The sequence below is a fragment of the Centropristis striata genome, chromosome 11, assembly GCF_030273125.1.
Source record: "Centropristis striata isolate RG_2023a ecotype Rhode Island chromosome 11, C.striata_1.0, whole genome shotgun sequence".
Lineage (NCBI taxonomy): Eukaryota > Metazoa > Chordata > Actinopteri > Perciformes > Serranidae > Centropristis > Centropristis striata.
This window is the reverse complement of record NC_081527.1, coordinates 9,708,577-9,736,072: the sequence shown is the minus strand read 5'-3', so window position 1 is coordinate 9,736,072 and position 27,496 is coordinate 9,708,577. Positions and strand designations below refer to the sequence as shown.

Here is a 27,496-nt window from a genome sequence, read left to right as displayed (position 1 = left end):
TGGCAGTTCTCCACAGGGGCCTCCAGGGGCCACTGCCCCTGTGAAGAAGCCCTTGGCCCCTGCTGTGGCCCCTGTGTCAAATTAATAATGAAATGATCAATTTATAACGATGAACGACAGAACAATTCTTACCTATTTTTTGTTCAAACAATATCTCGTTGTACACAAAAGGAACCCAGAATGTGTACATTGTATAATAGTTTAATTGTGCAATAAAAGCTAAATATAAAGATCATTCTCACTGTACTGCACTTTCAAAATTTTAAAAATAATAATTGTGCACAAAAATGAGAAATGTCATTGTCGTACAAAAATAACTGTTAATGTTGGTTAGTCTCATTGCTTCAATCAGTGTAAATCTTCCAAATATGAGACTTTTAGCAAAATAAAGGTTTTGAATGCCTAAATATCATTTTGACGATTTTTAATGTGCCCCTCTGATTAAACACTGGCCCCTCCTTGGCCCCCACAGTAAAATTAGTCTAGAACCGCCACTGCAAATGTTTATGATCTGTACATTTATAAACACCTGCAGGAATATGATCACCCAACCCTACCTTGCTTGGTACTTTGAGGTACAGGCCATATCCTTCAGAAGAGGTCAGGGTGAGTTCATTGGCGATACTGACGCACATGTCTTTGATTGTGGTCGTGGACTGCACCTCATATATCTGCAAACAGTCAGAACAATCAGTATAAAAACATTCAAAGACATCCAAATGGACTGTGTAGTGATAGGTAAATTAATTTGGGAGTCAAATTAGAATGTGGGGGAAAATGATTACTCCTTTGATTCCTTTTCGTATGAAGGATGGACACCAAAAATAATAGAGTAGACAGATTGAGGTAGCCTTCCATTACTACACAGAAAGATATAATGCCAGTTATTTTCATTGTCATGACAAAGTGGACACATTATAGCTGTTTAGAGGTTTCTTACCTCATTGTGTTCATTTGGGAAGTGGACTCTATGGAAGATCTGGGTGCTGTTTTGTTGGATGGCGTCCACTTCGACCTGATGGGGAGGGAACTTTCTGGGCTCCTTACTGAGGGGAGAACAGCACTTAGATCAGTGTATTGTATAACACACACACACACACACACACACACACACACACACACACACACACAGAGACAATACCATAGGTGAGTCCTCTTCTATTTTACAGTAAAAGCAGTGTTTTGTGATTAACTTCTATATACTCTATAACCCATAAGCCTCCATTTTTCCTCTTACTAGATTTCTATGGAAGATAATTATTTGTATGTAACAGTAGTAGATGCAAAATTCTTCATTATTAAGTGTAGTTTGTTCATCATAAGAAGTGCAGCCTCTGGGTTTAAAAAGTAAAGATAATACGGAAGTGGTTTGAACTTTCATTCTATCTGATGGAAAGCAGGGGAGCATCTACACTCATTGAATAAAAAAAGCCTGATTGTATAGAAGTCTATGAGAAATTTGGAAGATTTACTGTCAATTTAACAGCATAATTTTTTACCTTGATAGGGCTGCAACTAACATTTATTTTCATCATTTTCTCGGTTAATCTTTAAAAATAAAAAGTCCAATTCCAATGTGATGTCTTTAAATGCTTTGTTTTGAGAGACTGAATATAAGATTTTTTTTTGCCATTTTTGCATGAAAAATGACTTTAATAATTCATGGATTAATGCATTTAAATAATAATTTCAGCTCTATACCTAAATATGGACCACCAGATTTTCAAGATTAAAATATTTTTGCATTCTCAACCTCACTACCAGTAATAGACCCTTTGTACAGGATTCTGCTGCCACTATTTCTGTTTCCTAACCTGCGCATCTCTTGCAGCCTCTGCAGGCAGCCGGCAGCCAGCTGGTCTTTGGGCCGCGACTCCAGGAAGCGCCGAGTGTGTCCCATCAAATCCGGACTGGGCGGGAACAAGCCTGAACACAGCCACATGAGCTGCCACCCACGCTCCTTACTCAACCTGAGAGTAAGGACAACAAGAAAGGTGAAAAAAACAATAATCCCCAAATAGAATTGGACAAATTGGCTCTTATTTTTGTTGTTTATAGAGCAGTCCAGACTGAGGGAGCACCTGCTGTTGTTGCTGGTCATCTGTCTCATAATCTGGCAGTAGATCTCGTCCTGCAGAGCTACATGCTGGGTGGCTGGACCGAAGATCTGGTCAGTCAGCTCCACAGGACTGCGAGCGTGTTTGATGGGGTAGTCGCCCATGTACTTTAGGATAGGTAGCCAAGGTTAAGGATTCAGACAGACAGAAATCAAACTGGACTATCACGTACAGTCGCTTTAAGTCAGGGATGGGCAACTTAAATGCTGGGGGGGGCCGAAATTTTTCATGGACTCTACCACAGGGCCACATATAGGACCGTGCACTTAACCAGATATGATAAAACTGTAATTTTAAATATGTTTACAGTGCAGTAACTTAACATATTTCATGCTCAAATGCATGTATAAATAGGAATACAAAAGGTCTGAAGCAGATAAAAAATAACCACTTACTGCGATTTCTTTTTTTTTTTCAGTGCAAGAACAGCAGACCAACATTAATTGCAAGACGTAATTTTGTGCATTTTTACACTGAACTTTTAAGATTTCATGCTCAAATGCATGTAGATGTACTGAGGGCCACTTCAAGTGAGGGTGCAGGCCTTATGCGGACCCCGGGCCTCCAGTTGTCCATCCCTGCTTTAAGTGTTCTAATCAGAGGGGCTCTTGGAAAACCCCCTGAATCAGGTTCAGAGTTTTAACTTTTAACCATCTCAACAACCTCTAATGTTACATCTGTTAGTTGAACAGGGATGTGAGTGAAACGGCGTACAAACTTGCCCTCCTCTGCATCAGGGAAGCATTAGTTACAAGGATATCAATGAAGGCGTTGCAGGCCAGGTTGCTGAGTTCAGTGTTGCGGACGAGGCTCTTCATCAGCGGCTGTTTGAGGGGCTCTTTGGAGCTGGCCCACAGTTTCTCCTTGCTCAGCACTTTGGATGCACCGAGTCGACCTGTGGGCCTGAGAGGAAACAGTGTGAGCAGCACATCAGGGAAAAAGCCCAGCTTGCTTCTTGAGTGTGTTTTACTGCTTGCAAAAATGTTAAATTACCTGCCAGTCAAAAAAAGTTTTAGCTGTTATGATGTCTGACTCATATGATCAATACCTGAAATTTTCAAGTGCAAACTCTTTTAGAGAGACAGGAGCCACTGTTTCATCTCTCTGTGAGGTGGTCTGTGATGTCGTAGATTTCCTATGGCCTGGAGTCAGAAGTTCCTGATGGGTCAGAATCAGTTCATTAGTTTCACCACAAGGGGTCTCATATGAACCATCATGAATCCACTGCAGGATCAATATATCGTTAAAATAAAACATAAATAAAATGTAAAAACATATTCCGGTTTGTTTAACAATTTCGTGTTTGCTTCCTAGTTCCATATGTGTTCCTTCATAGTTTTTAAGTCTTTAATATTAATCTTCAATGTAGAAAATATAATAAAAAACCACTGAATGAAGATGTATGAAGATATATATATATATATATATATCTTCATACATCTTCATTCAGTGGTATATATATATACATACATACATATATTCACAGCTACATAGCTCATAGCTTAATAAATATATATATTTTCAAATTATGAAATAAATGAGTGCAATATGCAATAAGAATGTAAAACATAAAATAAAATATAAGAATGACTAAACACTCAGTTAAATAAATATATATATTTTTGAAAGTCCCTGAAATATGGAATATAATATAATATGGAATTGTGCAATAAAGGTCCAATGAAATAAAAATAAAAATGTGGCATTAAATTTCACCTGAAATATGCAAATGAAATAAAAAAAAATTCTATTTATTTAGTTTTTAAAATATGTTGATTCATTTATATATTTAGATTAAAATCTATTTATAGAATATATATTAATTGGCAATATTTTAATTCTTACCTACTTACTTATTTATTGAATACTGACTTAAAGTATAATCCATAATGGACTACCTAACCTATTTCTGTATACTAATTCTTTATAATTCACTCTCTTCTAATATACTTTTCGTATGGAGTGTACTTCTGTGTTTAGGGTAACTGTACCAGCATATCTTCAGCAGGTTTCTCTAGAGTGGGCAGAAACTGCACTTTATCCTTATAGACGGTCCCGCTGTCACTGGTGCGCTGGTTGGTGGCTCTGACCCAGTTCTTGTCAGGAGAACTTTCTTCATCTTTCTCTACCAGCAGCAGATCCCCCCGTTTAACAACCAGCCATGTGGGGTCATCTGTAGAAGGAGTGTGCAAGACAGAATGCATGTATGGATGAACCAGAATTCACTTGTGCAAGTGTGTTTGAGCCATAGACTGTATATAAATAATGGACATAATGGACGTAGTGACAGTAACGTCACCGATTGGTTTGTGGCCTGTTGGAAGCATCGAGTTGAGCGTTACACTCGTCGCCATCTTGTGTCGCCATCTTGTTTCTGATACGCGGAGCAGACCATATTTGGACTGTGGGGGAGCGAGAGGGATCTGATCACTGACTACAGCCTCTCTACACCTCAACCTGACTGAGAGAAGCCGCTGCTAATTCATGTTAGCATTAACTGGAGCATTAACTGGGATGTTAGTTTTGGCTAGCAAAAAACAAAACAAAATGTATGTTACTTACCTCAGAAAAATGAACAAGAACATAGTGAACATTTTTACTGAACAAAACTTTGAAAATACAGTTAAAGGGTCAAAGTTATGAGACCAACGTCCTTTTTTATATCTATATAACGTTACATATAACTTTACTGACACGTTGCCGTGGATACGCATTGCTCTGCTTCTTTCCTGATGACGGCTCGCCCTGTTCCATATTAAATTTCCTTCTCAATGGAGCCCTTATTAGAACTAAAACTAACATGACATTGTCTTGAAGAAGATTTTTTTTACTAGCGATTGAGACTGTAGAGTTGTCCTAAAAAAAGTTTTTCTCATTTTGCACTGAAATGAATGGACAGATTTTTTTTGCAGCCAAGCTTAGCGCCCCCTGCTGGAATTTTCAGTAGAATGCAGCTTAAGGCACTTCCTGGTTTGCCTCCATGCTCAGACCCGGAGGTTGCTGCCTGGTTTGAGCCTGTACGCACTGTAGACTCTTACCTGGTTTACTGGTATCCTGCTGAGCCAGTGCATACACTGAGCGCTGTCTCAGCCCCTCCAGGTTTGTTTTTATAAGCTCAGCCATGTCTGCAGCTTCCTCAGATTTCAGCAGATACTCTCCTCTGAGGGTGGCCAAACTCACGGACTGAGTGCTGAAGTTCTTCTCACTAAAACAGTGGTGGAAGAAGTATTCAGATCCATTTACTTCAGTAAAAGTACTAATACAAAAGTCCTGCATTCAAAACTTTTTAAAGTACGTACAAAAGTATCAGCATCAAAATGTACGTAAAGTATCAAAAGTAAAAGTACTCTGTAACACTGTTTGAGAATGATATAATCTTACCCAGGCCTGCTGCTTTGTCTGTCTCTTGTACCAAACTCTGCACATACTGTTTTGTTTTGCATTCATAGTGCACCTTCTATGTTTTTTGTTTTGTTTGTTTGTTTGTTTTGTTTTGTTTGTTTGTTTTACTGGTACTTTATTTTTGTTAATCTTTTTATTTATTTTATAAATATATATATATATATTTTTTTATCATTACTTTCATTGCTGGTGTTGTTACCATTCTCACTTTCTTATTATCATCCCATTACTATTATTATTATTATTATTATTATTATTATTGTTATTATTACTATTACTACTACTATGATATGTATTTATTTATTTGTTATAACTTTTTTTTTTTCTTTTTTAAATCTTACAGTATTCTATTTTATTTATTTGGATATTTTTGTTATTATACTCATTACTGTTCTACCTGTTTCTTCCCACTCTTGTCCATGGGGAGGGAGGGGGGGTGGGGTGGGGGGGTTAACACCCATTGTCATTTGTACTGACGCTGAAATGTTGGAATTTGTTTTGAAATTTCAATAAACAAATTGTTAAAAAAAAAAAAGTAAAAGTACTCATTATGCAGAATGAACCCACTCAGATTGTTTAACATATTCTAAATATATTATTAAATTATTTGTATTGATTCATTTATGTAAGCAGTGTTTTCATTTTGTAAAGATAGGTCTCATTTTAACTATTTAATACACCGTTGAGTTTATAATGTATAATAACTTTTAATTGATCATGTTTTTTTATGTAAAATCTCAACCTGAAATGTAACTAAAGCTTTGAGCTATATAATATTTGCCTCAAAATATAGTGGAGAAAAAATATAAAGTTACATTAAATAGAATTATGTAAGTACCTCAAAATTTTACTTAAGTACAGTACTTAAGTATATGTACTTAGTTACTTCCCACTACTGCACTAGACACATTATAAACATCAGAGTTGTATTTGCTTGATATAAGCTCAATTTAAATGTTTTAAAAAATTATTGTAAATCTACAAAAGAATGAATATTCTAGTAAAACAAACTTTATCCTCACCTGATTAAGCGAGCTTCCTTTACCTCCAGGTAAGAAATTTCAAGGAGTCTTTTGTCTCTTCCATCCATGAACAAGATGCTATTCCAGTTTACAGCCACAACAAACATGCTTTTGGGCAAAGGAGGTCCTGGGAACAGATATGGAGATGCAAATATTGGAAAGCAGATTCGTTATATTAGATATGCTATCATCTGTAGCAGTGGTGGAAGAAGTATTCAGATCCCTTACTTAAGTGAAATAACTAATACCACACTGTGAAATTACTCCACTACAAGTAAAAGTCCTGCGTTCAAAACTTACTGAAGTAAAAGTACAAAAGCATCAGCATCAAAATGTACTTAAAGTATCAAAAGTAAAAGTACTTGTTATGCAGAATGAACCCACTCAGATATATTCCAAATATATTATTGTATTATTATTTTTTATCGATTTATGTAAGCAGCATTTCACTGCTGTCAAAGTAAGGCTAATTTCACCTACTTAATATACTTTTATGTGGTTTAATTTATAAAAATGCGTAATCACTTTAAATTAATCACGTTTTTCATGTTAAATCTCGATCTGGAAAGTAACTACAGCTGGCATCTAAATGTAGTGGAGCAAAAAGTACAATATTCATATTATATATCAAAATATAAAGTTACATAAAATGGAAATACTCAAGTAAAGTACTTCAACATTGTACTTAAGTACAGTACTTGAGTAAATGTACTTTAACACCAGTAACATAACACCACTGACCTGCAGTAAACTCTATTTATTTTGTAATAAACAATAAATCCAAAGAAATTTAGGTTATACAGGCAAAAAGCCATATGGAATTATACTAAGACCTCCCTGGGTGTTGGGAAAAACCTACTTACTACAAATGAAATATTTATATTTTAATTATATTTAATATAATTTATTTATATATAAGCTGTGTGTTGACTGACCTGACATCATTGTAACTTCAAAAAACTTGGAGAAGTGCAGGGGCCAATGGTGCTGGGCGTCGTTGACCAGTTCTCCTTTTACCGTCTCTATTTTCACCTTCCCGTTCACATAAGGACCCTGTAGATCAGGATGTAAGAATTATCCTGAGGTGACTCGCCTTTATTGTGGCCATATAGACATAAAGCTGAGAATCTGTGAGTGCATTATACCTGTAGGTGTGCTGCGCTGATGAGTTGGATCCACTTTGTCATGGATTTGTTCTCAATAAGTGTGGTGGCAATGCAGTCCTCAACCACACTCTTGACATTGTCCTTGTTGTATGTAGCTCCATGCTGGATGTAGTAGTGCTTTGCTGCCAGCTGGACGTATTCATCCTCCTGAGAAAATACAAGCAATACATTTTTATTGGATACAGTTTGCATAAAACGGTTTACAGTTTTTTGTTTGCTTATTTTGGTTTGGACATAGATATAATTTAATCGACTGCTGCAGCAGTAAAAGAGTCAACTAAAACAGCAATCCAATATAAGGAAGTTGTAATGGGTCTCTTAGTACCACTGGTATCTATTGCTGTTGTCTAATAAGCTGTCTATAAATATTTTGAACAGGGTAAATGTAACAAATAGTAAAAATTTACCATTTTCTTCGCCTGCTTTTTACTTGAAACCTCCCGTACATTTAAGTGGCTTAATTTACGAGACAGTGCGTTTGTTTTCTCTGGTGGCTATCAGTAGGGTGGCTGAGTGTTATGAGCTGTGCCTATATTTTATGAATGTAATAACATTATAACACAGAAGCTCTGACCTCTGGACTAAAATGATAAACTCTTTATTGCCTCCCACATTGTCAATAGCAGCACATTACATAAAGCCCTGGGCAGTTACAAAACAGGCTTACTGAATAAACTGTTGGGTAACTAGACAAACACTAAGTTAGAATGTCTTTAAATACAATTAAACACAGCACAAGATGGTTTTATGTGTTTTTTTGCTCATAGACTTCTTTTCAATCAGACTTCTTTTTGCAGCCAGTGGAGTCGCCCCCTGCTGGCCAATAGAAAGAACACGTGTTTATGGCACTTCTGTATTGGTTTCACTTTTCAGACTGAGAAATCGCTGCTTGGATGCTAACTTCAGTATCGTTATTTATTGCAGTGCAGGGGTAGGCAACCTGCTGCTCCGGAGCCACATGTAGCTCCCTGTGGCTTTGACAAACAATAATACTAAATGAAACGGTTATTTCTTTATATTTTCAATTTCATTTGTCATTAGTGTAGGCCCAAAGCAATTTGAATCCTTCAATTGTAAAAATATGCAGCTTATATAGAGTATTTTTCGTTTTCATTTTAACATTTTACACCTTAAACTCAAAATTTTGCCAACTTCAAGTCTACTTTTGAGTTTCCCTCGCTAGGCTAGCTTTTGATTCCAAATCTCCTGAAATATTATTTTGGTGTCCAGCCTCTCATTAGCACTTGGGTCCTTGCTGCATTCTGACAAAATCAAATGAATGAATAAATGAATAAATGCTCGTTATGACCTATTAGTAATGTTGGTGATAAGTTATGGCTCAGTATGCTGTTTTAGCATTCATTGTAGAACTCAAAATAAGGTTTGCGGCTCCATTCCAACATTTTTTTTCGTTTTTTGGCCAATAATGGCTCTTTTGTTAGTAAAGGCTGCTGACCTCTGTTCTAGTGAGACATCACACCAAAGGACAGATCTAATTAGCCTATTAGCCACTGCTAATGGAGGACTGAGTAATAGTTTCTTTTTCCAATATTAAATTAACTTCTATGATAGATATAATCCACTCTTGGCCAGACAAATGTTGATTTCTATCAGGTCTGTCTTTTAGTTTCAAATCAGGAATGAAGTTGTGATGAGAAAAAGGAGGAAACAAAGTATTTTCACTCATGAGCCTCACCTTTTCACTGGTGTACTCTCCTGACTTGATCCCCTTGATGACCTGTCTGTAGATGAGATCGGTGCTGATGGGGTCCACTGAGGAGTCGTGCCAGGGTGTGAACAGTTCCTTGCGGATGGAGAGCTGCCAGGGTGTCTCCTTCTCCAGCATGCCCTGCCTCCTCATCTCCTGCTCACACTGAGACACTGCATCCAACACGTGGTTCCCACAGCTGCCCAGAGACCACATCTGGAGACAAAAAGACCAACAGTGACTGTGGTTCCTGTACAATCTTTGTAGTGGAATGTAAATAATAATAACAATAACAATAATAATAATAATAATAATAATACATTTTATTTGTAAAGCACTTTTCATTGTTAACCCTTAATAGAGCACTCATTGAATTACTTGCAAATTCCAAATTTCAACCCTAGAGAATATTGGAGGATATTACATACTGCCAGAATGTGTAAAAAAAAAACATACGAAAATAATATTTTGAGAAAAAAGTTTACGAGATTAAAGTGGCAAATCTACGAGAAAAAAATATGCAGATTTATGAGATTCAAAGTGGTGAATCTGGGAGAAAAAAGTTGTTTTTTTCCAACTTTTTTCTTGTAAATCTGTGATTTTTTTTGCGCATATCTGCCACTTTAAATCTCTTAAATCTGAGGCTTTTTTTCTTGTAGATTTGCCACTTTCATCTAGTAAATTTGCAACTTTTTTCTCGAAATATTACCTGAAGTTATATAGTTCTTTGCCCGATAAAGGGTTAAAAGCAATCCCAAGGTGCTACAGAGTACAACAAGATTAAAAACAGGTTAAAAATCCAAAGCACAAAGAAAAGTTTTTAGGCCTTTTTTAAAAGAGTCTGTTGTTTGTGGAGCCCTCAGGTGGTCTAGGAGGGAATTCCACAGGGGGGGAGCGGCTGAGCAGAAGGCCCGATCGCCTATAGTACGGAGCTTAGTCCTGATTGGCTGTGAGGTGTGTTTGTTTCCGGAGCGGAGATTACATGAGGAGGTTTGTGGTGTGAGGAGTTTTTTGAGGTAGGGTGGGGTATTTCCATGGATGCACTGATGGGTGAGTATAGAAAATAGAGGTGGGGAAGGTCTGAATGGACATGATGACCAGAGATGAGGAAGTAAAACTCACCTTTTCAAAGACACTCATGTACAGCGAGAATCCATACGTGTCTTTAAGTTGAATCTTGTCTGCCACATCTTGACAGACTTCAGCAGAGGTGGAGGCCGAGTCCAGATGGATATTGATGGTTTGGCCGTCCAGTAGAGTCACAAAGCTTTTGATGGGCTCCCTGGACTTGGCAGCCTGTTAGAACGGAGAAGGAGGACGATAAGAATGGATAATAAGTTGGAAATTCACAGCTGATTGATGCGAGGCGTGCTGAATCTTATCTAAATCTTAAGGTTTCACAACAGAAACACCTGCTCAAGAAAATCTTCAGTTTTACAACAACACACGTGGTCAAAAACAATCTGTGAAGAGAAGAAGACAAACTTGTGTTGCAGTGTTTTTACCTGTTGCTCTATCCAACAGGGCAGCTCGTTTCTCTCTCCGTTGGCTATTGTACGACGCAGGCGCTCAGCACAGTACTCTCTGAAGTCATTCGGCCCTCTGCTGATAAACCTCTCCAAATACTGTGGAGCAGAGTAGAACAGGACAGGGTGAATGACAAAGACAGGTCCTAAACTTTGAGTTTTGAGTCCCAGTCAAGTCTCAAGTCTTTCTTGATCTTGTCAAGTCGAGTCCAAAATCATCAAATTTGTGACTTGAGTCTGACCTGAGTCCATGTCCTGTGACTTGGAAGTCAACAAACATTCACATTTCTCATCAGATAAAATGAATAAACATTAAAAGGCCCTTAACTTATCTTTTTTTCAAATTCGCACGGGTGTACACAGGGGCATTTTCTACAATTTGAGGACAATCGGGGATTAGTTCTGATCCTTCACCACTTTCTTTTTTGATAAACAAGCTCTATTTTGATGCCCCCAATCCTTCACAACTATCAGATCAAGACAAAAACTGAACAGAATTAGTGTGGACAGCATTGTGGGTTTCTTGGAATCAACACTGTTTCTGAACAACACAACAACTGACTGTATATTCCTGGTAGTAAAGATTTAATCTTTGAAATGAGACTTAGAAACAATGATAACACATTAGATTGATAGATTTAGAATTGAGTGAATTGTTTCAGGAAGCAATATGAACCGAGAAACTGGCGGCATTGTTCCTCCAAATACTGAACAGTTATTCAGTGTTACTCTTTAGTAAACCTTTTTAGAAAAATATATTTTCTCACCTCAGGCTTAAAATGCAAATCATTATTATTAAAGTTTGGCTTCTGTAACGACACTGTCCCGTTGTATCACTCAAACTAATGTGCAATATTACCTTATCTTTCAATACAGAGTGCTATATTTCCACAATTTTTCACACTTTTTAAACACCACAATATAACTGTCCTTTTTTAGTTAGACTTTTTAACAAATCTATCTTTCATTGTAATTCTATTTCATGTTACCTTTACTTATTACACACACATGTATTACTCTTTTGTTATTGTGTGTGTTTTTTTTTACTATGTATCAATGTTTCTATGTATATACTATATGTTATCTAATTTCTGAGCAATCTCTGGCACAAGAAAAGTGATATCTAATCTAATCTTATCTCATCTATTCTTGTCTTAAGTGCTAACAGCACCTAATTCTTTAAAATGGGACCATAAAATAACCTGGACATTGCCGCATTATGTCATGACTTGCTGCAGACTGACCTTTAAGAAGAGGTCTGTTGGGGGGAAGATCCCGAGACAGAGAGAAAGAAGAGTCCAGCCTTGCATACGGCTCCTCTTGTTCTTGTTATTCACCAGCTGCTTACAGATCTGGCAGTAAATCTCATCCCTGCACGGGCACAGAAACAGAGAGAAACAGTGATAAAACACACAGATGCAGTATAACAAGAGCCAAACAATGGCTGCAGCAAGATTCAAGAGAACTGAGGTTAATAAAGAAATGAAACACACCGGAGTAATATTATTCAGATGTTTGTTTCCCCCCTCACATGTCAACAATAATCCCATCTTGATCTTTACCGTATGCCCTTTCTTGACAGGCCGAACCCGATGATTGTGTGCAGCTTTTCCAGAGATGAAAGAGGCCGCTTCAGCGTCGGACCCTCTCCAACCCTGACGTCCTCGTCCTCCGTATTCTCTGGCTGGAAACAAAAAGAACAATTAGCATAATAAATCAACACACAAACAATGATTGAGTGATGAGTAACGAAGCAAAATGAGTTCTGACCTCCTCAGTAATAACCGAAGCTTTTCTGCTTCCACCTCCAAGCTTTTTTTTGTTCTTCCTCAGGATTTTCTATTCAGAAAACAGCCAAAAATTAGAGGTAAGACTAATGACGTCTCATGACAATCAAGCTGATCTTCTGTTTTACACAGTATAGCAGAAGATAAGAGAGATAAGATAAGATATGACTTTATCCATCCCACAGTGGGGAAATTTAGTTGTCACAGCAGATAGATACAAAAAACAGAATAAGAATATCAAAAATAAGACATATACATACATTCTATACACATTATATACATACATTTCTGCAATTTGGCATTTATTATTAATATATATTTTTTGTGTTTGTTTGTTTTTCTGAAAGTACTTTGCATTTCACAGATATTGCACATTGGAGAAAATATATTTTATCATGTTAAATAGGTTAAATAAGTTGTTGCATGTCGTGGTATGAACATCAATTAATAAATTAAATACATATATTTAAATATATAAGTGGTATATGACATATATACTATAGAAGAGATATATTTAAGAGAAGCTGTTTGTAACATGTTACCTGATCTAATCCCACAAAGTGGCTGAGCCTTCTGCCCTGCCGATTAGGCCGATGACGGGAGATGGTGCTGGATGTTTGAGACATGGAGTCCATAGATTTTGGTTCTGGCAGGTCCTCCATGTAACGCAGTATAATCCACCATGCAGTTACACACGCCTGTTGTGGAAATGAGAGGGGTAAGTGAGCTTTGGTAAAGGATGGTATATTGCAATTTTTATCCTGTGTAAATTAACTTCATGAAGTTTTCTATTCTGTTTTTTAGGTAAACATGTTATTTTTCTTTTGTCTGAGTTTGCTTTTTGCATTGTATAGGCGCGTGTCCATTCGGTACTTTACCGACAGGTACTTTCTGAGCCGCTTCTGAGCCGCTACTGAGCGGCGATTTCGTGCATGCGTGATTAATTTGCAGACTGGTGCAAACTGGATGCTGAGGGGTTAACAACTCCTGCTCTGACTGCAGCTGGGAGAGACTGCTGCAGGAGGACTGAACCGCTTGTGAGTGCTTTGGGACGGCGCCTGCTACTTGTTAAGAAGAGTAGGAACGAGTCTCCAATAACAACAGAAAAAGTCGCTCGATTTGTCGCTCGTCGCTTTTCTGCAAACTAGAAGGGTCTGAATAGTCACTAAATATAGAGACAAAGTCACTAAGTTGGCAACACCACTTGCCGCGTCGGTCTGCTGTCACATTCGGACTCCGTTGGTTAGCTGCTACAAAAGTACCTGTATGGGAACAGAGGCCGAGGGGAACTAACTTCCAAAAAGTACTCAGTGGAAACACGCCTAATGTTGTTGTATGTGAGCTACGTCTAAGACAATTTTCTGTAATGACAGACAATAAAGTTTTCTGATTCTGATGGAAATCTTTGCAGAAAGCTGCCTCTCTTTCCCGTCTGTGACCTCACCAGTGCATCGCCCTCGTCGTCGTGGGCCAGAAGAGGCTTATCGATTCTCTGGTTGATGTGCGTGTGGCCCATGCTGCCCTGAAAGTGAAGGATGCTGAACTTGAAGAATGAAAACTCATCGTTGGCATCATCCTCTTCAAACTCGTCGTCTTCCTCTTCCATCGATGGGGTCGGGGTGGTTGTGACCGAGGGAGCAGCTGTGGTTTCCATCTCTGAGGACTCGGCTGAGGTTACGTCCATCGACTCCGGCATTCTCCTCCTCACCTTCAACAGTCAAAATAGAATCAGTATCAGTCAATATATCCATTTTTCAGAATAATTGTACTGTATATGACCTGTATCTATCTAGATATTTAGATATTTTCCATGGTTTTCTTGATAATAACCAAAATCATTGTCAAGAAAACCAAGGAAAATGTCTAGATATCAGCTCTTAAATTAAACTCTTATGGGCTGTTTTTGTTGTTATCATTATATTTGTCCAAACAAATGTACCTTTAGTTGTACCAGGCATTAAAATGAACAAGAAATTGAAGACAACAAGGTTGGTCTAATATTTTTTTCCATGACTCCATGTCCGACCGCTTAGGAAATGAGTTGGAAATTACAGAAACACATGGGGAAAATGTCTATTTGATCAAATGATCATCTAGTGATATTCTCAATAGCTTTAAATTATTCCTTGACCCAGAAAATGTATATTTTGACACCAAGATTGACCTTCTAAGTGGCTTGGAAGATATATAGGTTCTCATAGACTTTATATGGAGGACATCTCCAATCCGCAATCTTGATGAAGTGGCTCCCATCAAAACTTGAACTTTTGGTGATGGAGAGCATGTGGAAAAAATTTGGTGCGCGGTTGTCCCCTTTACTTTGCTAAGCCTCCTGACTAATGAATTAATTATATGTGATAAAAGGCAGAACATGAATTATTATCACACTACCAGTGGTGGAAGAAGTATTCAGATCTCTTACTTAAGTAAAAGTTCTAATATCACACTGTGAAATTATTCCACTACAAGTAAAAGTCCTGCATTCAAAACTTACTGAAGTTAAAGTACAAAAGTATCAGCATCAAAATGTACTTAAAGTATCAAAAGTAAAAGTACTTGTTATGCAGAATGGACCCACTCAAATTGTTAATTAATTCAAATGTACTGTTAGATTATTTGTATTGATGCATTTTTGTAAGCAGCTTTTTACAGTTGTGCAGGTAGGGCTAATTTTAACTATTTCATATGCTGTTATGGGCTTTAATTAATAAAAATGCATTTTGTATTGATCACATGTTTTTCATGTTAAATCTCAACTTGAAAAGTAACTAAAGCTGGCAGATGAATATAGTGGAGTAAAAGAACAATATTTGCCTCAAATGTAGTCGAGCAGAAGTATAAAGTTACATAAAACGGAAATACTCAAGTAAAGAACAAGTACCTCAAAAATCTACTTTAGTACAGTACTTGAGTAATTGTAAAGTACTTGATTACGTTCCACCACTGCAACTACAGAAACATCGGCTGACCTGAAACTCCTCCGGTGCTTTCTGTTCCACCTCTTTCACCACAGGAAGCGTGAAGTGGATTTCATCCGTGTCGTCCTCTGAATCGTGGTCACTGATTGGCTCAGGCTCCTCGTCAGACGGCTCCGACGGGGCGGCGATCACCAACGGGGCGGCGATCACCGTCAGTCGCTGCTGAAGCTCTAAAGCAATCTGGTTCTCTTTCTTCAAGCGTAAAAGGGCGGCCTGTAAAAGGGTGGAGAGAGAGAGAGAGAGAGGGGTGAAAGGGTGTCCATATTGAACACATTCATTCTGTTATTTCTAGTTTCAAGGCTCTTGGCTCTTACATCATCCCTCATCTTCTGAGTCGTTCTTCTGTCCAGGACTCCTCTCCTGTGAGCCTGCATCACTACGACCGCCTTCCTCTTCTGCTTCAAGTCCTTCCTCGCCCGGTAACCTCGAACCTGCAGTTAATCAGAAATGATTGATAATGATATGGAATAAGATAAATATACTCATTAACACGCATTTGTTCATTAATATTACGGTTGCAACTTCACCTAATGTGGTGTAGTTCTCTGTAATAATATTAAGAATTGGAATTGCAATTCAAAATACATTTAACAAAATTAAATTAATTCATTAAATTCATTTGTTTTTCATATTTCGAAAGAAAAAAGAAAAAGAAAAAAAGAAAACATTGTAGTGTATAGTAAGTAGTGTAAGTATATAAAGCAGAAAATTGTTTGATTAAATATATGATTTTTATTTATTTAATAAAGGTACTCTGTACTCTGTTTACATATAAAAGTGAATTGAATGAAATAAATAGATTAAATAAAAATTGATTTTCATATCTCCAAAACCAAAAAACATATAAATTTGTACTGTATACACACACACACACACACGCATGTATATATATATATATATATATATATATATATATATATATATATATATATATATATATGGTGCAACACCTGAATCTTATCTTATATATATATAAATACCTAAAAAAATTCCCTTTTAAATTATACACTTTTAAATATACAAATATAAAAAATGAATAAATATATAAGTATTGAAAGCAGAAGATTGTTAGATTAAATAAATTATTATTATTAACTGAATAAAGGGACTTTGTATTCTTCTTTTAACATATAAAAGTGGATCAAATTAAAAATTCTAAAATCTCTTTCAAATAAACAAATAAAAACTATATATATAGCAGATAATCGTTACATTAAATATATGATTATTAAGTAGTGAATAGAGTACTCTGTGAGCTACATATCTGCAGCACATGCCTGGCTCTGTATGGTGAGTGCTGCTGCTCGCTGCTGTTGGTATTGCAGCTGCAGCTTCCGGCTGCGGATCTTTGATGTGAGCCGTTCAAAGCCCTTCTGGAGCTGGTTGGAGGAAGAGTGGAAACAAAGGGCAAGGTCATGGACTTTAGATAAGCAATAGTAAACATCAAGGAGGGAGCATGATGTCAGCCAAAAGCTGAGTTCTAGTAAAGGTTATTGAGCATCAGACCTTCCTGCGCTGTATCTCCTCTCTGTGAGCTCTCCAGTGCTTCTGCAGCACCACAGCTGCCATCCTCTTCCTCAGGAAAGACTTTCTGCAAAAATAGAGAAAAGTAAATGTTGAAAAAGAAACAAACTTCTCAATCACCCCATGTCACACACAATCTTCTTTATCTTATTCTATGACGCCCTATAAGATCTGGCAGCACGTCCGAGTTTATAATCTATGTGATTTCCCCTTTTGCTCCTCTTAGATTAGAAGCTGCACCTGTCTTTGTGTCCCAGCATGACCCTCTGGATCACCACAGCTACCCGGCTCAGTTCTTCTTCCCTCAGTCGCTCCAGGGCTGCGTCATGAGCATCCTGAAACAAAGTGAAAAGACAACTTTCTACTCTCTGGTGATTTTTATCTAAAGTCCTCCAAATCTTAGTAAACAAACAAACTAAATCAAGACAAAGTGTTAGTATCTATTTCTTTAAAATTCTGCTCAGCATGTATTCGTAAACTCAGCAAACATGATACTTATGGCATTTCAGGAATAGATTTTGTGCCTCTCCTGTACATTTGAGATACTGATCACGAGACATATGTGATTACATATGTGTTGACAAGTTAACCATGTATGGATTCTGTTTAACAACCCACACCAAGAAAAACTGGCGCTGTGCTATGACGAGTACATAAAGGTGCCCACTCTCTGTAACTTCTTCATTCTGTTCTGTTCTAATGCGAGAATTTAATCCTGGTGCCTTGTGCATTAAACTTGTGCATAGAACTTCATTCTCCGGCTCCTCATCTTTCTTCAAAGTACCTCGGCACGATTTTAGAACAAACTGTAAGTTTTCATGAGAATTCGGTGAGTATTTTTAAGAGAGCCAACCAGCGACTGTTTTTAATCAGGAAGCTGAGAAACTTGAGTGTAAGCCAACAAATTCTTGAGATGGTTTACAAGGGATTGGTTGAAAGCATTCTACCGTTTGATATAACTGCTTGGTTTGGTAATCTGAGTGTGAAGGACAAGAACAAGCTTTCCACAATTGTTAAGACTGCAGGTATGGTGGTTGGCAAGCCACAAAGAGACCTTGATTACATCTTTAACAGTGCTGTGCTCTTCACATCCACTCAACGACTCGGGGCCCAGATGGCGAGCCAGAACACATATAAGAGGTCTTTTATTCCCCGTGCCATACAAGGTTATAATAGTTTGGGATTTTCATTAGTTTTAGTTTCATTGTGATTTTTTTGTTTTAAATTCAGTTAGTTTTAATTCGTTTTTAGAGTGAGTTTGCTAGTTTTAATTAGTTTTAATTTTTGGAAAATGCTTATTTTAGTTTATTTTTTATTAGTTTTAGTTTATTATTTATTAGTTTTAGTTTATTATTTATTAGTTTTAGTGTTAGTTTTAGTTTTTTTGTAATGGGGTATTTGTTGGGTGCCAGATTAAAAAAAGACACAACAAATGTTGCCTTTATTTCCTTTGTCTTATCCATCTCAGCCCCAATAAGTTTATTAAGTCATAGAATCAGATAGATGAAATAGATTTCATATCAACCAAAAAGGTTTACGTATAAAAAAAGTTGACAAAGACGAAAACAAAGGATATTTTCACTATAATTTTAGTTTTTTAACCACACAATACAGTTTTAGTTAGTTATCATTCTTTTAAAAACTCTATTCAAGTTCGTTATTTCGTTAGTTTTCGTTAACTATAATAACCTTGGTGCCATACAGCCACTGAACGGCAAATGATGAAGACCTTAGTATTTTAAATGTGTTTCCTGCAAATTTGCACAATTTTTTGTTGCTGTATGTTTTTATTGGTGTATAATGTGTTGCTAGTGTATTTATTTATTACTTATGTGTATTTATGTGAAATATTCAGAGATTGTATGTTTTTATGTGTGTGATTGTATGTTTTTATGTGTGTCATGTTTGTATCTTATATTTTGGAAAGACAAATTTCCACCATGGTGGACAATAAAGCCCTATCTAATCTAATCTAATATACCACAAACGCATCCCTACACAAAGAAATGTCAACCGTAGATTCTAGATTATAATACTGATACAACTTTACCAGTTATTACTCTTACTGTTAATTTGCAACATCACTGAGAGTGCCATATATATATATATGGTGGAAGAATTGAGTAAAGCTGTGTTCAACACGGTTTAAATGATGAGTTCCCCTCACCCTGAGGAAGATCTTTGTTTTGCCTATTTTCCACTCGTCCGCTCCTTTAATCACTGTCTTGCAGATGGCTTCACAACAGGCAGCAGCTGTCTCCTGGAGAGACAATAAAGATGTTGAAGAGATGCTAATGACATTCAAAACTCCTCCAGGGAGAAAAAGACGACAAAGAAGTAAATCATCCTTTTGGCCATCATAACGATGTGCAGTATTATGTTTTACATTTTTAGATTCAAATATGACGCTTATTGAATGAAATGCACATTGTCACATAAGATCGTCATGACTAACAGTTTTGGGGTCACAGACGGTAGTCTTGAGGAGAACCCTGTAGCGCTTCAGGAAGTCCTGGAAGGTGTGGCGGATCGGGTATCCCAGCTTCCGGATGCGGATGGTGTCCATCATGCCAGAGTACCTCAGCTGACGCATACACAGCTCTCTGTTAAACATCTAGAGAACAGCACATAGATAGTAAAAATTATTATTATTGTCACATAAATAATGTATATACAGTATATGGATATAGTGCCCACGCAATGAAAATTCTAAGATTATCCTTATGAACAAAACACGTCAGCATCAGAAACGTGTGTTTGGCACAGAGCTTATTTTCTACCATGATACCCAAATCCAATGCAAAAATCCCATGGGTGAATTTTCAATAGACCCCATGGTGATGCTAACGACCTGGTAGGCCTACATTCATTCATTCATTATCCTTGACTGCTTATTCACACTCGGGTCATGGGGGGCCGTTTACATTAGGTACTTTTCCCTCTAGTGAGCAACTATGGGTGTGACTTTGGAGAGAGGATCCGCCTAACTTCACCGCTACTGAGCCGATACTGAGCGGCGATTTCGCCCATGCGTGATTCATTTGCAGACTGGTGCAAACTGGATGCTGAGGGGTTAACATCTCCTGTTCTGACTGCAGCTGGAGGACTGGGCCACTTGTGAGTGCTTTGGGACTCTTGTGAGTGCTCTTGAGTGGTCTGAACAGTCGCTAAATATGGCGACAAAGTCGTTAAGTTGGCAACACTGCTTGTCGCGTCGGTCTGTCCGGCGACCCTCTTGCTGTGAGGCAAGAGTGCTAACCACTACTCCACCGTATAGGGTTGCCCTACAAAAATATGTAATTTCGTTTGCTCCCTATAACAAATGAGTTCAGGGATTACATTTCAGTTCCGCCTATTTTGCTCTCCACATGGACTGGTGCAACCAAACCCTGCTCAAATGTGATTGGTCAATATTACCCAGACTGTAAATGGAAACCAGAACTGTTCCGATTCCAAAATTGTTAACCTGCTGTCTTGTCCCGTGCAGATTCTGCATATATAGAGATTGGCTTGGTAATAAACCAACCAACTGCACAAATCAAAATGATCAGATTCTGACCAAAAGTTGAGGGATCAAAAACATTAAAACATTCTTCCTGAACGAGACATTAACGTACATCCAAAACTTAAAAACTTAAAAAAGGTTGAGGAAAGTGTCTCAGCTAATACATTTTTTCCAGGAAATTTGCTCAATTGCTTTATGGCACAAAACAGGAAGAGGTGGTTGTTTATCCAGTGCAAGAGCAGATGGTTGAGGGGCTGAAAGGCAGATGGGGAAATTAATTTCATCCTCTTTAGTTAAGCCAAAGTGGAAAGAAACATACGCAGACAGGGAGGTAGATTCACAGCATCATCTTCATTATTTCAGGAAGCAGGATTTAGTGGAGATATCTTAGTTTTGGTAAAAACTTGCACAAACACAACTACCACTTTTCTCACCCCTCATCTCATCTGTTTACTGAATATAATTGCTTATCTTTAAAATTGATTAGCAATCACTGTGTGTGACTGTTGCCATATAAGCTGCAGTAGTAACGCCTGTGTCATTCACCTCAGACTGCTTCTCGTTGTTGGGTTTGAAGCAGCGGATGAAGAACGGCTGACAGGCGGACAGAGCCTTCATGAGGGAGTCCAGAGACTGACGGAACTGACCGCTCAGAGTCGCCACTTTACGGTTGTCAGTCTGAGCCTGCACCAATCACAAAGACAGAGAGAAAAATCATTATGCCAAGTCAGCAATGCAGTGAAAACTGTCTTACAAATATATGACCACTGTGACAGAGGATGGAAAATTAAAATCAAATTAGAAATGAAAAAAAAAAACTGAATAAAAAAATAGTTATGCTATAAAATACAAAAAGAAATTAAAAGTAAATATAGGCATTCATTAATTTCTTTTTTTGTTTGAATTTGCTTCTTTATTTATTTACTGTTGTATTAGATTTCAATTTATATACTTTGCTTTTGAATTTTCCTTTGATTATTTATGTGTTTGTATTAAAACTAAAACCTTTTTGCATTCGGCTTTATTTATTGATTTTAAATTGATTTATTTCCATATATGTATTTAATTATTAATCTATTAACAAAACTTATTTATTTCTGTATTATTTTCTCAATTTCTTTTTAAATCACCAGGCTCAATACAGAAGTTGATACTGAATAAATACATAATGCACAAATAAGTAAACTTATTTATAAATAAATACATTAAAAAAAACATTTAAAAATGATTGTATAAATAAATACATTTCTAATTTATTGAATTAATTAATTAAGGCCTACATATATTTGTATTATTTTCTTCAGGATTTTTTTTATTACCAGGCTCACTACAGAACTTGCTACTGAATAAATACATAAATGCATAAATGAATACTTAATTATAAATAAATATATTTAAAAAAATTATTTGATATATTTACTACCATATATAAAAGTTAATTTTTTTATTTTTATTTTGACAGCTTTCATCCTCCATACACTGCATCCAAATGTAGACTACAAATAAATGCCATCAAAACAAGTAAATTATATAAGTAGCAATATGAAAGTAACTGAAGAGGTTTCACTTTCATACCCGTATCGAGTTCTTGGGTGTCATGATGACCTTCTTGTTGTTACCAACTTTTACTCCATTAGTTGAAAGCTCACTCTCAAAAATCTGACGAAACAGCTTATTGGTGGTCATTTCAACCATCTTGATAATGTCAAAACTGACGGCATCTCTGTTCTTTTCCAGGAAACCTGAAAAATAAAACAGCATTTACTGAGCATCTCACAGCAGGCATCCAGGCTTTAGTTGGAGTTTTTGTGTGATTTTGCTTCTGTACCTTTGGAGTCGTAGTGAACCACGCCTGCAAAGTGGCGAATCCCAAAGTCCGAGTCATGCTCACTCCTGGAGGCGATGTAGGTCTTGTTTCCATTATGCTGCTGGTTCATCTTGTTCAGCATCGTGAAGTCTGAGCCCTGTGACACAGCAAACAATACTTTGAGTCAAAAACAGACTGTATATAAATAATGGATGTAGTGACCGTCACGTCACCCGTTGGTTGCTGGACTGCCTGTTTGAGGCATCGAGTTCAGCGTTACACTCGTCGCCATCTTTCTTTACGCATGTCGCCATCTTGTTTTCAGAAACGGGGAACAGACCATATTTGGACTGCGGAGGAGTGAGAAGTGGATCTGACCGACGACACAACATTACACGCCTCTACGCCCTACACCGGCAACCTGACTGAGAGAAGTCGCTGCTAATTCATGTCAACATTAACTGGAGCATTAATTGGGATGTTAGTTTTGGCTAGCAAAAAACAAAATGTATGTTACTTATCTGAAAAAATGAACAGCGACTCCTTGGAGTGTCTGTTAGTCCAACCAAACGCTGAACAAGACATTTTTAAATAACAAATGTTAAAATAAACTGTAATTAAGTTGAAATACAGTGTGAAAGGGTCAAAGTTCTGAGACCAAACCAGTGAACATCCATTATTTTTTTTTACTTTATTGACACAATGCCGTGGATACGCAACATTGCTTTTCATCTCTCCTGATGACGGCTCGCCTTGTTAGTGACCTGTCAATCAAAGGTAGCCACGGCCCCAAATCATACGATTCTTTATCTTCTATTTTCTTCTAAATGGGACCATTAATTACACAATTAACATCATATTGTGTTGAAGAATATTTTTTACTAGCGACTGAGACTATAGTGTTGTCCTAAAAAAAATTTCTGAGGTAACAAATCAAGTGAGAAGTTTTCTCATTTTGTATTGAAGTGAATGGACCCAAACCCTGCTGGAATTTTTGGTAGAATGCAGCTTAAGGCACTTCCTGGTTTGCCTCACTGCTCAGACCCGGAGGTAGCCGCCTGGTTAAAAACAACCAAATATATTTTACTTTTCCATAGTCCGTGCATTAAAAACTAATATCTGTTGAAGTGTACGCTATATTTAGAATATTTTTACTGCTTAACATAGAGGGATCTGAACCCATTATGCTCTCTTCAAAGGCAACAGACTCCTTTGACAAAAACAATAATTTTACCTGGCAGAATACAGAGTTGCTGGTCTACCACTGCCTTGACTGTTTAGTTAGTTTGTGTTATTGTGTGAGTTTGGTTTTTTAAAGGGTGAACAAACATTCCTCTATCCCTTTTGGTGTGTGAATCAATTAAAAAGCAACCACTACCTTTGGAAAATGGCTTTCTTCGTCGATCAGAGCCAGCAGGTTACAGGGTTTCACAGCCAGAACGTCCAGGATGTTCTGGTTGTCACTAAATTTGATGTTACTCCACACGATGTTCTCCTTCGAGTACTCCTTCTGCTCCAGCTTGAAGATGTGGGCCACGAAGAACTGCTGCAGCTTCTCATTGGCAAAATTAATGCACAGCTGTTCGAAGCTGTGAAACAACAGGAAGGACATTTCCGTTTTAAGGAATCTTAAATGGTGTGTTTTTGCTCAACCTCAAGTGTGTTCGGGAGAAACGTCCTGACCTGTTTGTCTTGAAGTTCTCGAAGCCAAAGATATCGAGCAGACCGATGGACAGGACCGAGGATTTGGAGCTTTTGGTCAACTTCTTATAGATGACACCATTGATTTTCCCAACAATCCATATGAACAGCTTGTTGTAAATTGCCTGAGAGATCAGCCAAAAATGATAGATTCTTAGCGAGTAATGCACAAGTTAAGCTAAACTTATAAGATAAGATAAGATATGACGTTATTTATCCCACAGTGGGGAGATTGAGTTATCACAGCAGCTCAAGATACAAACACATAGATACAGAGGACAGAATAAGAATATGAGAAATAAAACATATACAGTACATACATTCTATACACATTCTATACATACATTTCTGCTATTCGGCATTCATCAATAATATTTATTTTTTGTGTTTGTTTGTTTTCCTGAGAGTACTTTGCATTTTACAGATACTGTACATTGGAGAAAATATATTTTAGCATGTTAAATAGGTTAAATAAGTTGTTGCATGTAGTGGTATGAACATCAACGAATAAATACATATTTAAATATATGCGGGGATATACACAGTGGTATATGACATATATAATGTAGGAAAAAAATACAGAAGGGCTAATAATATATTTAGATAGATAGATAGATAGATAGATAGATAGATAGATAGATAGATAGATAGATAGATAGATTACTTTATTCATCCCCGAAGGGAAATTCGGTAAAATATAGATTTATATGAGGAATATTAAGCACTTAAGTGTATTTTTACGACTGGGTGGTTGTTTTGTTTAAATCCCAGGATAAACACTTTCTCAACAACTGCTGTATCATTCAAACTGTATTAATAAAAAAGTAAAGCAATTACTCTCTCTCTGCAGTCAAAGGTTGAAATCACCTGTTATCTTTGCATACTGCCTTATAAATTACAGTACAAAACATTTATAAGATAATGTTCCTTTCATCCGGGTTCAGGATCCAGTAAGGAAGTTTATCTGAATTACGGTCAACAGGTCAGTTTCGTTACCTTGACGAAGGCGTCTCTGCAGTCAGACGCCTGTTCGTGGTTGAGGGGTTTGGTCACCATCTCTCTGTTTGTCATGAAGGAACGATGGGTCAAGCTCGCCGCCAGAGAAGACTTCTGGACCTGAAGGAAACAGACGAGAACTTTATAATTTAATGCTGAGGAATGATGAACGGTCCGACAGGTTGAGCGTAGATATGTTAGTGCTCACCTGCAGTATTGACGCTGCGATGCTGAAGTGTTCTGACTTGCTGACGTCACTGGTTTCCAAGTTATTTTGAGTGGTGGCTGGTGGGGAAACAAACAAGATAAAATGTTAACTACACCTAGAATAGCAGCCAGTTGTGTAATGTTGAGTTTTCACAAGATCCTTGTCATTAATGACCAGCAAGTTCTCCAACATAAACGACAGAAGAGGTCGTGTGTCAGTACCACAAATTACGAAAGGTACGTATTGAGGATCGTGGTACAACGTCATGTTCTAATAATAGCACACACACGTACAAAAAAAGGCAGTTTCAGTGGATTTATGTTGTAAAACCACTGACCTCGGTTTTGGGCTGAAAAACCCTTCCTTGTGAGGCGTTATAAAAGACAGTTTAATCATTAAATAAATGTACGTAAATGCCAGAAGTGAAGTAGTTACAAGGGTCACGTGACTGCTGCAAGTTACATAAAAAAGTAAGTTACGTTTAAAAACGTGATTCACATAACTTATGTAAACAACGTAGGTATCTTAAGTTGAAAAATGGTTTGAGGATGCAAACCCCGTTCTCCGGGGTGAAATTCCGCCACCTGTTTGACCCATCCACCACACCTATGCACCTAACTGAGTGCGGGAATCCGCCCTTTTTAACCTTGCTTGGCTATCAACCACTACTACGTCAGCAAGATAATAATAATAATGACTTTATTTATATAGCACCTTTCAAAAACGAGTTACAAGGTGCTGTACAACAGAAATAAAACATATCAAATATAATTAACTGACAATAACAAAATGAAACCACAAGAAGAAATGACATAGGACTTAAAAAATTTAAAATTTAAAATCACCATTCACAACAAGGTAATCATACAACGATAATAAAAGGAAATTAAGAGAAGGCCGGCGGCGGACGCATTACAGCAGACAGTGAAATATGGAGACATCGCTAGTTTTTCGCTGTCTGTACACACGACCTATATTGACGTTTTTGCCTGGAGACCAGGCTGTTAATGACACTGGAGGCCATTAAGAGAAATACAGTTAGCATCCAATGTCTCTGTTTCTAAATGACAATTTGTTCACCCATTGGCTAAAAAGTTATTAATATAACTAAAATTATTATTATATTTATTTATACTGTAATATAATTATATATTATAGTTGTAGCATCCCTGACTGAGTCGACACTTTAACTGATGGTTCACAAGATTTATTCACCGTAGCTCCATGAAAATAAAATTAAGACATCCCTTGACGACCTTGTGAATTCACAGTAAGAGCTACGAGATGGGAAAACAATAGCAAACATTAGCATTAGCGCTTTAGCAAATCAACACTTTTACAATAGTTTTCAGACAACAAAAAAATAAACTAACATATATGACAGAAGAAAATAAACTTTAACAAACCTTGTGCCCCTGTCAGCCAGCCACTCAAGAAGCCTTTTTGATACTTTATATCAACTTTATATGAATTACAAGGACTCGTTTACCGTTATTTACCGTTGGTTTTTCATTTTACGTTACACTTTTAATTTCCTGTCACTACCTTTCAAAATAAAAGCACCCGTTTCACACTTGATGGCAGCTTACCAAAATAAAAGCATCACAACATTGTAAAACACCTAGAAAATATACAAACATGAAAAACTGTAGCTACATAATATAAATGCACCACAAAGAACCTTGCTAAAGGTAATTAACAATGGTTAAAGAAAAAACAGAAAATCTAAGGAATCAAGCATCAGCATATCTTGACAGGAAGTTGGTGAAATAATGCTGCAAAGTTAGCTTTTCACCAAATATGCCTAAACTACAATCATCTAAAGTGCACACACTCACCCTGAAAGCAGACGTTTCCCAGGTGTAATATGGCTGCCAGCAGCTTGAGGATTTCCTGACATTGGCTTTGTGAGAAGGTCAGGATTTTCATGGCAGATCGAATACGCTGGAAGTCTTTAGCATCATCTCTGTATTCACACTTGGTACAGTGGCCCTGCAGGACATGACAGGGAAGGTTTAGATTATGTACAGTAGGTAGACATTATGTCAT

The 27,496-nt window shown here is 37.1% G+C and overlaps 1 protein-coding gene across 1 annotated transcript in view; it reads right to left on the bottom strand.

Annotated features, from left to right (window-relative positions):
• LOC131980227 (unconventional myosin-VIIb-like) overlaps positions 1–27,496 on the bottom strand; it is a 38,666-nt gene that overhangs the window by 4,203 nt on the left and 6,967 nt on the right. The window contains exons 9-42 of the mRNA XM_059344440.1: positions 27,286–27,439; positions 25,448–25,524; positions 25,240–25,359; positions 24,226–24,368; positions 23,921–24,131; positions 22,564–22,699; positions 22,311–22,477; positions 21,282–21,419; positions 19,686–19,844; positions 19,398–19,490; positions 17,471–17,565; positions 17,213–17,297; positions 16,984–17,085; positions 16,021–16,137; positions 15,698–15,919; positions 14,173–14,436; positions 13,271–13,426; positions 12,712–12,780; positions 12,504–12,619; positions 12,186–12,312; positions 10,921–11,040; positions 10,538–10,711; positions 9,404–9,631; positions 7,687–7,854; positions 7,477–7,594; positions 6,542–6,668; positions 5,156–5,322; positions 4,109–4,290; positions 3,166–3,275; positions 2,878–3,020; positions 2,082–2,235; positions 1,815–1,970; positions 941–1,046; positions 558–671 (exon numbers count right to left, since the gene is read on the bottom strand). Coding sequence (XP_059200423.1) covers positions 558–671; positions 941–1,046; positions 1,815–1,970; positions 2,082–2,235; positions 2,878–3,020; positions 3,166–3,275; positions 4,109–4,290; positions 5,156–5,322; positions 6,542–6,668; positions 7,477–7,594; positions 7,687–7,854; positions 9,404–9,631; positions 10,538–10,711; positions 10,921–11,040; positions 12,186–12,312; positions 12,504–12,619; positions 12,712–12,780; positions 13,271–13,426; positions 14,173–14,436; positions 15,698–15,919; positions 16,021–16,137; positions 16,984–17,085; positions 17,213–17,297; positions 17,471–17,565; positions 19,398–19,490; positions 19,686–19,844; positions 21,282–21,419; positions 22,311–22,477; positions 22,564–22,699; positions 23,921–24,131; positions 24,226–24,368; positions 25,240–25,359; positions 25,448–25,524; positions 27,286–27,439 — 4,818 coding nt within the window. The remainder of the gene's footprint in view (positions 1–557; positions 672–940; positions 1,047–1,814; positions 1,971–2,081; positions 2,236–2,877; positions 3,021–3,165; positions 3,276–4,108; positions 4,291–5,155; positions 5,323–6,541; positions 6,669–7,476; positions 7,595–7,686; positions 7,855–9,403; positions 9,632–10,537; positions 10,712–10,920; positions 11,041–12,185; positions 12,313–12,503; positions 12,620–12,711; positions 12,781–13,270; positions 13,427–14,172; positions 14,437–15,697; positions 15,920–16,020; positions 16,138–16,983; positions 17,086–17,212; positions 17,298–17,470; positions 17,566–19,397; positions 19,491–19,685; positions 19,845–21,281; positions 21,420–22,310; positions 22,478–22,563; positions 22,700–23,920; positions 24,132–24,225; positions 24,369–25,239; positions 25,360–25,447; positions 25,525–27,285; positions 27,440–27,496) is intronic.